This window comes from Pseudonaja textilis, chromosome 1 (genome assembly GCF_049901715.1).
Source record: "Pseudonaja textilis isolate UNSWEBS1 chromosome 1, rPseTex1.2, whole genome shotgun sequence".
Taxonomy (NCBI): Eukaryota; Metazoa; Chordata; class Lepidosauria; order Squamata; family Elapidae; genus Pseudonaja; species Pseudonaja textilis.
The window spans coordinates 270,250,252-270,262,394 of record NC_141990.1 but is presented as its reverse complement, the minus strand read 5'-3'; the positions used below and the strand labels follow the sequence as shown (position 1 = coordinate 270,262,394).

The 12,143-nt window shown below is 35.7% G+C and overlaps 1 protein-coding gene across 1 annotated transcript in view; it reads right to left on the bottom strand.

The window, feature by feature from the left end:
- Positions 1-483: 483 nt before the first annotated feature.
- The window catches only part of LOC113438555 (cytosolic phospholipase A2 epsilon-like), a 44,369-nt gene continuing 32,709 nt past the window's right edge, over positions 484-12,143 (bottom strand). The window contains exons 15-19 of the mRNA XM_087930997.1: positions 9,692-9,802; positions 6,935-7,126; positions 5,616-5,782; positions 3,279-3,459; positions 484-2,000 (exon numbers count right to left, since the gene is read on the bottom strand). Of these exons, the coding sequence (XP_087787123.1) occupies positions 1,774-2,000; positions 3,279-3,459; positions 5,616-5,782; positions 6,935-7,126; positions 9,692-9,802 (878 nt within the window). The 3' untranslated portion in view covers positions 484-1,773. The remainder of the gene's footprint in view (positions 2,001-3,278; positions 3,460-5,615; positions 5,783-6,934; positions 7,127-9,691; positions 9,803-12,143) is intronic.

Below are 12,143 nucleotides of genomic sequence, written 5' to 3'. Positions count from 1 at the left end.
GTGGCGATGCTGCAACAGTCATAAGTATGAAAAATGGTCATAAGTCACTTTTTTCAGTGCTATTGTAACTTTGAATGGTCACTCCACACAAGCAAAGTACCAGCAAAGGAGGGTAAAAAAAACTCCAGAAAAGTTCCTGAGACAGGAAGTCTAGTCCTGCCAAAAATGTAATAAGGGTTAAAGGAGAGGCAGTTTCTGTAAGCAACATCAGAATGTTTCCTTCCTGCCTTCCTTACAGGATTAGGCCAGTAATTTCTTCTAACAACCGGTTCTCCGAACCGCTTAGAATGTTAACAACCGGTTCTAGCGAATAGGTGCAAACTGGTAGAATCCCACCCCTGGGTATATTATCCCCCAACCTCTTTTGCTCATGTTTGCTTCGATGTTGCCAACCTCTTCAGAGGAACAAGGGCGCAGTTCACTCTTAAAATATAGCTTCCAGTCGCAACATATTTTCTGCTTAGTTTATTTATTGAGAACAAAGGAAAAAGAGTTATGCTATCATATTGTTTTTATCTTTCATTGATTTTAAAAAATTATTTGTAAACTCATCAGAGAATATTAGCTATTAAAAATACATAATATGCTTATTATATGTATTACATAATAAATTAAAGATACAATAACCTGTAGCCACAGCAACAATCTAAATAATAATATCAAGAATAATAAGGGTCTGACATACACATGATAGAAGCAAAGATTACAATTGTGAATCATATCACTTAAAGCACATTTTGTTTGATGACTTAAAGAAATGACTATTCAATGAATATTTCTGGGAAAACTTTCTAAAATTCAGATGCTACTATACAGATCAAATGCTCCAAGATCTACTAATCCAGATAGAGTAGGATTTTGACAAGCTTGAACACTGGGTACTATCTAACAAAATGAAATTCAATGGTGAACAAAGTATGGTTCTACATTTAGGCAAGAAAAACAAAATGCACAGGTACAGTATATGTGGTCACCAATAGTGGTGATTCTGAGAGGTATCTTGGAGTTCTAGTGAACAGCCATTTAAATATGAGCCAGCCGTGTGCTGCAGCTGCCAAAAAAGCCAACACAGTTCTAGGCTGCATAAACAGAGGGATAAAATCAAGATCATGTGAAGTGTTAATACCACTTTATAATGCCTTGGTAAGGCCACACTTGGAATGCTGCATCCAGTTTTGGTTGCCATGATGTAAAAAATAAGTTGATGCTCTAGAAAGAATGCAGAGAAGAGCAACAAAGATGATTAGGCGACTGGAGACAAAATCATAAAGAATGGTTGTAGGAACAGGGTATGTCTAGGTTAATGAAAAGAAGAACTAGGGGACACATGATAGCAGTGTTCCAGTATCTCAGGGGCTGCCACAAAAAAGAGGGAGTCAAGCTATTCTCCAAAGCACCTGAGGGTATAACAAGAAGCAATGGGTGGAAACTAATCAAGGAGAGAAGCAACTTAGAACTAAGGAGAAATTTCCTGACAGTTAGAGCAATTAATCAGTGGAACAACTTGCCTCCAGAAGTTGTAAATGCTCCAACACTGGAAGTTTTTAAGAAGAGTTTGGATAACCAGTTGTCTGAAGTGGTGTAGGGTTTCCTGCCTAAGCAGAGGGTTGGACTAGAAGACCTCCAAGGTCCCTTCTAATTCTGCTATTGTACATAGTATTAATATGTCATAGCCAAAATATATTATGTTCTAAAGATATAGGAAACTGATATAGCCATTAATAATAAGTTAATCCACAAAAATTGCAACAGCTTGTTTCGTCAGTCTTCCAGTCAGATTTGAGAAGATGTCTGTTTGGTCCGAGGCTTTTTTCTCTCTATTGCTCTTTGTAAAGCTTGAAGGATTAAGTTTTTGTTATTCTGAATGTTGTAACTGGTTAGCTCTATTAACTTATCAAAATTCTCCTTGGTGTATTGAAAGTTTTTTATTTCATATGGCGAACAAAGACTAGTTACATCAACTTCACCTTGCTTCATTTCAGTGGGACCACGTTTCATACCTGAAAAACAACATTTACCATTACATATATTATTTGCTCAACATCTACACAACAAAGTCAGCATCATTTTATTAGTGCTGCTATCCCTATTACAGACACAAATCAATATCATGTTGTTTATCACAAGAGTTGATCTGAGCTAAACCTTCTTCTGCTGGATTATATTAGGGTTGGGGAACCTGTGGCTTTCTGAATTACAGCTTCCACCATCTTTCAACATTAGTCATACTTAGTAAAAAAGAAAGAGTCGGAAAAAAGAAAATCACAAAATACACACACTCATCAATTCCAAATAGAAGATGTAGCTGAATTGAGTTTGCAAATATCTCAAGGGCCACACATTTCACCCACTGGAATATAATAACTTTGGCTCCACTATCCATCCATTATAGTAGAATGGCAGGAATGTTGAGGCCTCTGCTGAGAAGGAAGCCTGCTGACATTCAGCTGTCAAGCTGCAAAGCATCTATTTTCCTAAGTTCAGTTTTTACATCATTAGGGTGCTATTCCATCCCACAAACAAACAGGAACTTCCATTCTTCCTAACTTCCTGTTTGTCATGGGATGGAGTAGCATTTTAATGATGCAAAGGCTGAAGACTCTAAAACAAGTCATAATGAATGTTGGAGAGGAAGGAAAGACAAGCACTTCAAAGGCATTATAACGCCCATAATATTAGATCTATTTAACATAAGAAACTTAATTTTGCAAGGAGACGGCGGGAAGCAGCTTTTGAATGTTGTGCTAGGGATTGCATTCAAGAAGTAGAAAAAGCCAGGAGAGAGATATGGGGCAAATCCTTACTTTAATTTAATTTAACAACTTCCCTCCACTGTCATATTAAGCAATACAGTTTGGGGACAAATTTCCCAAGGGTCCTTTGGACTAAACCCAGAATTGTAAGCCCATATATGTCCCTGGGACTCCAGACTATACGCCACTGACTTAATGTAATTGAAACAGTTTAATATCTTCTGGACTACTCCAACGTTGTACAACTGACAAGTAGCTTCTTGGATGAGAAGCAAAACATCTTCAGGGAAAAAACAAAGTCCAATTGCCATTTGAAAATCATCTTTGGGACAACTAACAAGATATTTTTTAAAATAAAGAGTTATAAATAAAGAAAATGAAGGTCAACTTAGCAAAGGATTATGAGTAATGATGATAGGCTTGTGTAAACTTCCAAATGTTTATAATAGCACAAGTGTAGTAGAGCGTTTAGTTCACCAAATGATGAAAAAATTGTTAGATCTGTTAAGGAACCAAGGAACTTACCTGGTGCTTTGTATTTCTTGAAGGTATCATTTATTAGTGGGAAAAAAACCACAATAGGTGCTTCGGAATCTGTAGCATCTTCAAAAACATAGCACTCCTTCAGATTCTTTTCCCTACTCAGATCTATTTTGGGGAAAGGAATCCCTTGCTTTGCAAAGTATCTGGAGGCTTTCTCTAAAGGCTAGATTATCACAGGACAAAGCAAATAATAACAATAAGAAGCAGAAGTTGCACTAATAATAGTCAGATTTCTTTCTTGATTGATGCAGGCTTATTTCTTGACCTTTTACTCAGTGGTGGGATTCATTTATTTATTTTTTACTACCGGTTCTGTGAGCATGGCTTGGTGGGCATGGCAGGGGAAGGATAATGTAAAATGTCCAGTTAGAGGTGGTATTTGCCCGTTCTCTGAACTACTCAAAATTTCTGCTACTGGTTCTCCAGAACTAGTCAGAACCTGCTGAATACCACCTTTGCCACTCCAATTCATTTCTACCTAGAAAATCAAGGGAACGTGTAGGGGGTGACTAGATTGAGCCCAAGAGAGGGATCAAGTGCCTCCATCAGTGTAGAGTCTCTTTGTGCCCACAAGAGATCTAAGTCCAGTCATCCTTCAATTCCATTGAGTCTTATCTACTGCCAAATTTGCCTTGACAGTTAGTAGTACAGATTCTTGTTTAGAGATAGCATGGAATAATCTTGTACCCAATTGAACAACCCTGGTTCCTGATTTCTTACACTTGCCAGAAGACTTAATAGGGATCTATTAGTTAAGGATAATCTCCCTTGGCATACAATTCAACTTATCTGTGCACGAAGAACGTGACTGGGTAAATGAATATGGTTCCACTGAGCCTGTATAATGGTATATGGGAATGGCCTTGAGAGATATGGTAACAAGACACAACTAAGGGAAAAGTTGCATAAAAGGCAGCTTAGCCTACAGCTGGAATGTGGGCAGAGCAAGTGGCTTAGAAGAGAGATCTTCCTAGTTTTGGGGCTGGAAAGGGAAAGGAGAAAAAAAAAGTATTTTCAGACTTGCAAGATTGATGTACAAGGTATATCAGACAAGAAATAAGACCAGATGAACTAATTCTACTTTACTGTAGGCTAATTCTGTTATTGTAATCAACAGAACCATGTCCATGTCTGCATCTTATCTATATTATTCCTACATTAAAGCCTGTGAGGGTCTTCTGTGAAAATAATAAGTGTCTTGATTTAGACTCGATTCTGAATTTGGTCCTTACAATGTTCAAATTGCTTTTCATACAGCACCTAAGTCACACACATTGGCCCCTTAGGCAAAAATAGAATGTTTCTTTGCTTGGGATATTTAGGCTGGATATTTACCCAGAGGTAGATTATTGTTCTTGAATAACCTGAATCTTGTAATCAGAACTGATCAGTAATGGATGTGCGTAGATGGAGTGTCAGGATTTCTTGCATTTAAGATATACTTAAGTATAGGGTGCCACTGGAACAACTTCCTATAATTTCCCAACTCTGTGTGCTCCATAACTTAGCTTTGTGTGTTTCAAACATAACAGCTTCTTAAGAGACATTGGTATTTTCACTGGATTTTACAACGCCTCGTGTTTTGTTCACTTAAAGATGACCATCAATAAAAACCTGCATATTTGGAACTTGCATTACACACTAGGATTAGCAACTAAACTATTGACTTCAATAGCGAATGTCCCTGCTAATTTCACCTCTGGACTGTTAGCAATAGCACTTAGACTTATATACCACTTCATATTGCTTTATAGCCCTCTCTAAGCAGTTTACAAAGTTGCATATTGCCCCCAACAATTTTTACTGACCCTGGAAGGATAGAAGGCTGAGTCAACCTTGAACCATTCAGTATTCAAGGTTGTGAGTGAGCACAACTCCTGGAGTAAGCAGTGAGTTAACCTGCAGTACAGCATTCTAACCACTGTGCCACCACAACTCAGTTAATCACTTTATCAAAAACTTCAGCCAGACAAATTGGGGAGAGAAGACACTGAAATGGAGGTAAGAGCAAATCCTTTTCTACCCAGCTTTGTGACCTCCATAGATAATCTCTAAGACTTTTAAAGAGGGTTTTCTTGTTGCCAGTACTACAATAACAGTGTTTAATATGGGTGAAAATGCAATTGTGTATGTTAATCCCCAAAGGGAATGGCACCATCCTTTTAAGCCCATTTAATGCTAGCATTCTCAGACAAAGCAAAAGCACATACTGTATATGGACATGCATGTAACCTCTCAGAATTCTTTTCTGTAGAATTCTGTAAGTGTAAGACACAAACTAATGACACAAAAACAACACTTAATTGTAAGTCATCTTACTGTTGTTTGTGAGCCTGAAGAATAATTCAAATGTATAATGACATCCACTTTTCTCTCTGGTTTCATCAGTGGTGCATAGCTGGTGTCTATATAGGCAGCTGTATCTATAAGGCTCAGATATTCCAATGAAGTCATCAACTGGTTAGGAAAAGTGTCCAGTACAGTATCTGAAAGGCAAACATTTTCTTTAGCAGTTCATAGCTTCAAAAAGTAGTTTGCTTTTTGGTTTGATTCAACTTCTAATTTTCTTTAGGACACATGGCACATCACATTTCCACATTCATAAACTGTAACTTGTGGAGTATGGAATGTTATTTGAAGCAGCTTGTTATCCAATTACATTTGATTCAAGAGAAACCTTAATAACTAAATGTTCTTTTGAAAGTATTGTTGCACTGAAAATTGCCAGTGTGAAACAAGAATGAAATAGCACCTGAAGAGCATCTGACCAGAATGAAACAAGGAAGCAGTTGATTAACTGCCAACAGATTTGCTTTAATAAATGAAACAAGAGAAAGAAAAAGAAGGTTTTAAAAAGGAGGAGAGGAGAACTAAAAACAGAAAATAAAGAGAACAAAAAAACACATGCTTCATTCAATCTAATTTTTGCACTGATCATTAAACCTTGACTACATGGAATGATATTAACTAATATTTCCATAATATTGAGAGATTGACAGTGAATATATCACAGGAATTCAGATTTAAACCATATTGATCTTTGTAATACTATATTAATAAATATATGAAAATTAAACAAAAATGGGCAAAAGCAGACAAATCAATATCACCCATAATATACTTTCAACATAACTATCAACTTTTAAAAACATTCCCTGTGAATGTAAATGTGAAAAAGAATTTTTGTTAAATTAGCCTCAAACTAGAACTACAGTTAAAATTCCTTAAAAATCTTACTGAGTGGTATGTGGTACCCCAACTCTTATTCTTCATTTCTTGCAAATACCTTTTGCAATATTTTTATTGTTCATTTAAAATATTGTGGAATTAGAATTATCCCACTCACTTTCCAATAATATAGCTGAGCCAGATTGTAAACTCATGACTCTCTTGGCTATTTTGGACTATTTTGTGCTATATTTTAGTGGCTGTTGTGCAGTTGTTAATGTAGTTTGTTTAGTTTGGGGAATCCAGCCATCATAGTTTATTTGACAATTGCTATTTTCAAGGGAGAGATATGTCCAACTTTATACATCTTACTAATTATATTTTAATATTAATATTTGCATTTAAAAAAAAATCAGGTCATCATCTTAATGAACAAACTGATACAAATTTTCTTAGCATTTATCATGTACCTTTCCATATATAAAAATTTTTATTCTCTAGATATCCATTGTTTAATTGGAATCCATTTAAGAAATTGTAGACTTCTGATGTTGATACACGCTCTGTTATGACTTTGCGAACTGTCTTCATAATGTTACATGTAGGCTTGACCAGGTAAGTATTCACTGCTTCTGCTACTGGTGGCAGAGGTGGTTTTTCTTCTGAACAGAAGATATATAAGTTAATTTAGTGCAGCAGGCATTAAGAGGAAAAGATAGACTAGTGTATATTACAATATTTTTCTCATTGATTATCACTGCAGAGTATACCAAAAGCCAAACCCCATTGAATATTTATTATATGCATTACTGTATATTAAAAATGTTCTGAATTGGTTTTCATTTTCTTCTAAAAACTGTTATATGACCTTACTGTATTCCTTAATACAGTAGCATTTTCTGTGGGGGAAAAAGAGTAAAACATATTGCGATTGGTCTATAGAGCTCAACTTTTGGTATATCCTGTATGGCTCAACTTTTGGTATACCCTGTATGGAGGGATGGGGAGAGGAAGGGAAGAAGAGAGAGACAAAGATTGTGTGCCTGTATGTGTCTATATATATTTCTGCATATATACACATATATACATATAAATATCCATGCATACAAACATACATACAGTCATACATATAAATGCAACACAGATATTATTTTCATATGCTCATTAATATAGACTTAATATAATAGGTAGGCTAGTCTCTGACTATATGTGGAATAAATAAATATCCCTTACACTTCTCAAATTATTCACAGCAAAATCACTGGCTCCCAGCTAAGCCCCTTTCTAAACAATACCCAAATGGAAACTATCCAAACTAAGTTTACAAGAACAGTGTTCCAAGTTCCAAAATACATATCTAATGCAAATTTGAGATTAGAATCTGGTCAGATAAAGATGGAAGTTACAACATGTTTATTAATATTTAATTGCTAGCTTCAATCCATTATTTTTCAGCTTGGGTGGGTCATCCCTGATGTCAGATGAATTTGAGACCTCATGAATTCAAGCAACTGAATTCAAGCAAGAACTTTCATCATTGGCATCTCCCTTGTTTCCCTATATTCTCTTGATTTTACTCAGACTGGAAGAGTCATTAAAGAAAGACTTTTTGACATTGAAAGAGGACATCCCAAATTATCTCCAAATTTGGATTAAAATTACATGAAAATCATCCAGCTACATCAACTTACTCATCTCCCCAGCCCAACAAAGATTCTTCTTTATAATCAGATATAATAGTTTACCTTCAGTGCTTTTATATGGGAAATTCAATAAACTCTTCATATTAATTGAACCTGTCATTGTGATGAAGAATAATTGAATTTATTCTTCATTGATACTTTTATAATTATATCTGAAGAAGACTTATTTTTCCTGCCTTGCTACATGCCTTAAACTATCCTGAAAAATTTCATGGCAGTTTCCTCTTATCTAACAAGAGAAGTGCTATCATCCATAATGTAACGAAGTTCTATATAGCTGCTATGAATGGGCACAAACATATTATCACACATGACAGATACCCTTTTATCTCGTTATTATATCTTCAGGACTGAAATATTTATTACTTTACTAATAATTTTAATAGTTTAGACAGATATTCACCTTTGCAAATATTTCACCTTTTCCAATATGCATAACTAAATGTCTATGAAGATTCTTAATCATCCATGTCATGGCTGTCCCAAAGGTGCTTTTTTCAAGAGGCAACTGGATTTATTGCTTTTCTTTGAAGATGTTTCACTCATCATCCAAGAAGCTCCTTCAGCTCAAGAATCTTGGATGAGAAATGAAATGTCTTCAAAGAAAAACAAGAAAGTCCAATTGCCTCTTGAAAAACAGACCTTTGGGATTTCATTTTTTCAATTTCTCAGGGCTATGTGGATAATTTGTAGGATTGTTTTTTTTCTTTGCTTATTTAGTTTATATATTGTATGTTTTATTTAATATGGCCACTGAATGAAATAAATATTATCTATAAATCATTTGGTACATGATGAACACATTCAGTTCACTGCAGTACCTGCTCAACGTGATTTATGGAAGGATGGTGACTGATATCCTGCTTCACTTCTCAGAAGCACTGGGGAAGTAAATGCATACTGCTTTAGGTATGCATTTATGAGCTCAGTTCTGTACTACCAGAGTATACTGTTATGTTGATCATTATTTTTGTCATTATTCTATAACAGCGTTTCTCAATCTCAATAACTTTAAGTGTGTGTACTTCAACTCCCAGAATTCCCCGGCCAGCATGGTACTGGGAAATTCTGGGAGGGAACGCCACACAGCTTAAAGTTACCAAGGTTGGGAAACATTGCTCTTTAGGGTACAGCTATTAACTTTTTCATTCATTCAGTGGCATTTTGAAATATGAATGAGATCTATCTACTGAAGTATGCCTGTATCTATTAACATCCTACAGCATTTTTTGAGAAAGACTACTCTAGTTATCAGTCTAAACTTTTAAATATCTGAAGTTCAATAAAAGAAAACATAGCAAAGGCCAGTAAAGTTCTGTATGTAATTTGTTGCAGTGGGTTAATTGGTTTTTTTCATTATATTTTAGAATTAACTTTTTGCAATAAATATAGCTGCTTTGAATTCACTTAATAGAAATTTACACCCAGGATTTTATCACTATAATCGATATTCCAGAGAGGTATTATATAAACTAAACAATCAACATCCATAATCAAATTTAAAGCGATTTGTATTTTACTAACCTATTTGCTTTGTTTTGTCATGGGTATAGCTATACCAAAAACTATCTTCTGAACTGTCAATTTTATGCCATGCATCCAAGAGGTTGTAGGAAAACACATTACTCCACATACCTAAAGAAAGATCAAGAGTTAGTAAGTTATTCAGGTTTAGTTCAGAATTGTATACATCAAAAGGTCTGTTTTCCAAACAGTTCTGAGTGTTAAGACTGCAGTCCTATGGTTCTTATGAAGATGTCTCACTCTCTAAGAGTTCAGAGCAAGCTTCCACCTCAGAAATGCTGATCCCTAAACTTCCACAGGAACTTTGCCCAGGCTGGTTCCCCAGAGGGTCCATTTTCCATGATTTTTAACAATTTAAACTTTAGCTGTTGGAAGTCTCTGAAACAATATGGATTGCTGAATAAAAAGTTTTATATACTTTTATTTATTTATCAAATTTAGAAATTGCCCATTTTCCTCACAGAAAGATTCTGGACAGTGTACAAATACATTATTTAAAACATAAAAACTATACATACATTTTTTTAAAATTGGATGGGAAATTGTTCAACGATAAAATATAGACTTTGTGGAGGAAAAGTCCCAGCACCGGTTCACTGCATATTTCTTTGAAAACTTGGAGCTAAGTTAGTACTTATACAAAGCAGAAAAGAAGCCAAAATGGGAGGTTTGTGGCATCTCAAAGATATTCATATTAATTAAAGCATAAGCTTCCATAAAATAGAATGTAACCTTCATTGGACATTAGCAATATGTTGTTCTGATTTAAAAGGAATTAAAGAATATTATCAAGAAATTTGGAAGCCAATAAAAATGTCTCAGCCTTTTTCTCTTGGTAGTTTTGAAGAACAGCCTGGTCATTCATTCAGTTCATTTCAGTAAATGTTGTGCCTTCGAGTCATTACTGGCTCCTGGCAAATCCCTTGGAGAACTCCCTGCAGTTTTCTTGGCAAGAGCCATTGCCTCTTTCCTAGGGATTATGAGAGAGAGAATAGCTGACTTCAGATTACCCAGCTGGCTTTATGTTTAAATCAGAACTAGAACTCAGAGACTTATGGATTCTAGCCTGGTGTCTTAACCATGGCATCAACCTGACTCTCTGAATTGAAAGTACCCAAGAACATGTATAGTAATTAAAGTATTGATCATGCTAAATATTGTTGAACTGCCCAGAGCAGCATAACCCATATTAATAATCAGAGCAACAGAAGAAATATGTTACTCTATATGAATCTTCAGTACTGTTGGTCCTTGAAGTCAATTTTTAAATCTTCAGAAAAATCAAAAAAATTAAGGAGAAAGTTACAAAAGCAGAAGAGCGCTGAACTAGAGAATTTTTAGATGCTTTCACAGCAGGGCCCAGGGCTCTTTCATAACTCAGTGTGGGTATGTCTTTAAAGGAGAACAATTGCTTCACAGAAATAGAGATGCTGGGGACTTGTTGTTTCTTGTACTATGTACAAGTTTATATTCAGGCATTAGGGAAAAACAGTAGTTTCCAAACTGTTCAATTTCTGTCAATTTCTGCCTCTTTCCCAGGGCTATTGACTAGCAGCCACCTGCTCAACAATATTTTAATGAGTGGCCCTGGCTCTGTCCCTTGGTACACAGGTTTTCAAAAAAAAAAAGATACACTATTTTTAAGGAAGAGATTTGTTAATGGCAGAGGAACAACACCCCACGCACACTGCCAGTGTTTTTCCTATCTGATCAGAAGAATTTAATTACAAATAAAGCAAAAAAAAATTTACTCAAAAATAGGGGGAATATATGCTTTGATAAAGGACATAAAAGGGAAAAATTGGGTGAGTTTTAAGCAGTACATTTTTTATAAAGTTTATATTTATACCACTGTATTAATGTTCTTTTGGGTATTTTCATGCTGAATAAAATGGCCTCTGACTGAAAGTATTATGGACTAGGCTTTTCCACAATGCAGCCTTTAGCTTTCTGGTATAACTGAGTAACAGAATTGGAGGGATCTTGGAGGTCTTCTTAGTCCAATTGCTCAAGCAGGGAAGTACAGGGGTGTCAAGCTGGCGGCCCGCAGGCCAGATGCATCACACACAGGTGACATCCATCACAGTTCCGCAAAGGCAAAAAACATTGTGATACGTCACGTGACATCATGTGACATGATTGAGTTTGACACCTGTGCCCTATATCATTTCAGGCAAACCTCCAGTGTTGGAGCATCTGCAACTTTTGGAGGCAAGCCATTCCACCGATTAATTGTTCTGTCAGGAAATTTCTCCTTAGTTCTAGTTTAGTTCTCTCCTTGATGAATTTCCACCCATTGTTTCTTGTTCTACCTTCAGGTGCTTTGGAGAATAGTTTGACCCCTCTCTTCTTTGTAGCACCTCTTTAGAAATGGGAACACTGCTATCATGTCACTCCTAGTTTTTCTTTTCATTACACTAGACATACCCAATTTCTGCAACAGTTCTTCATA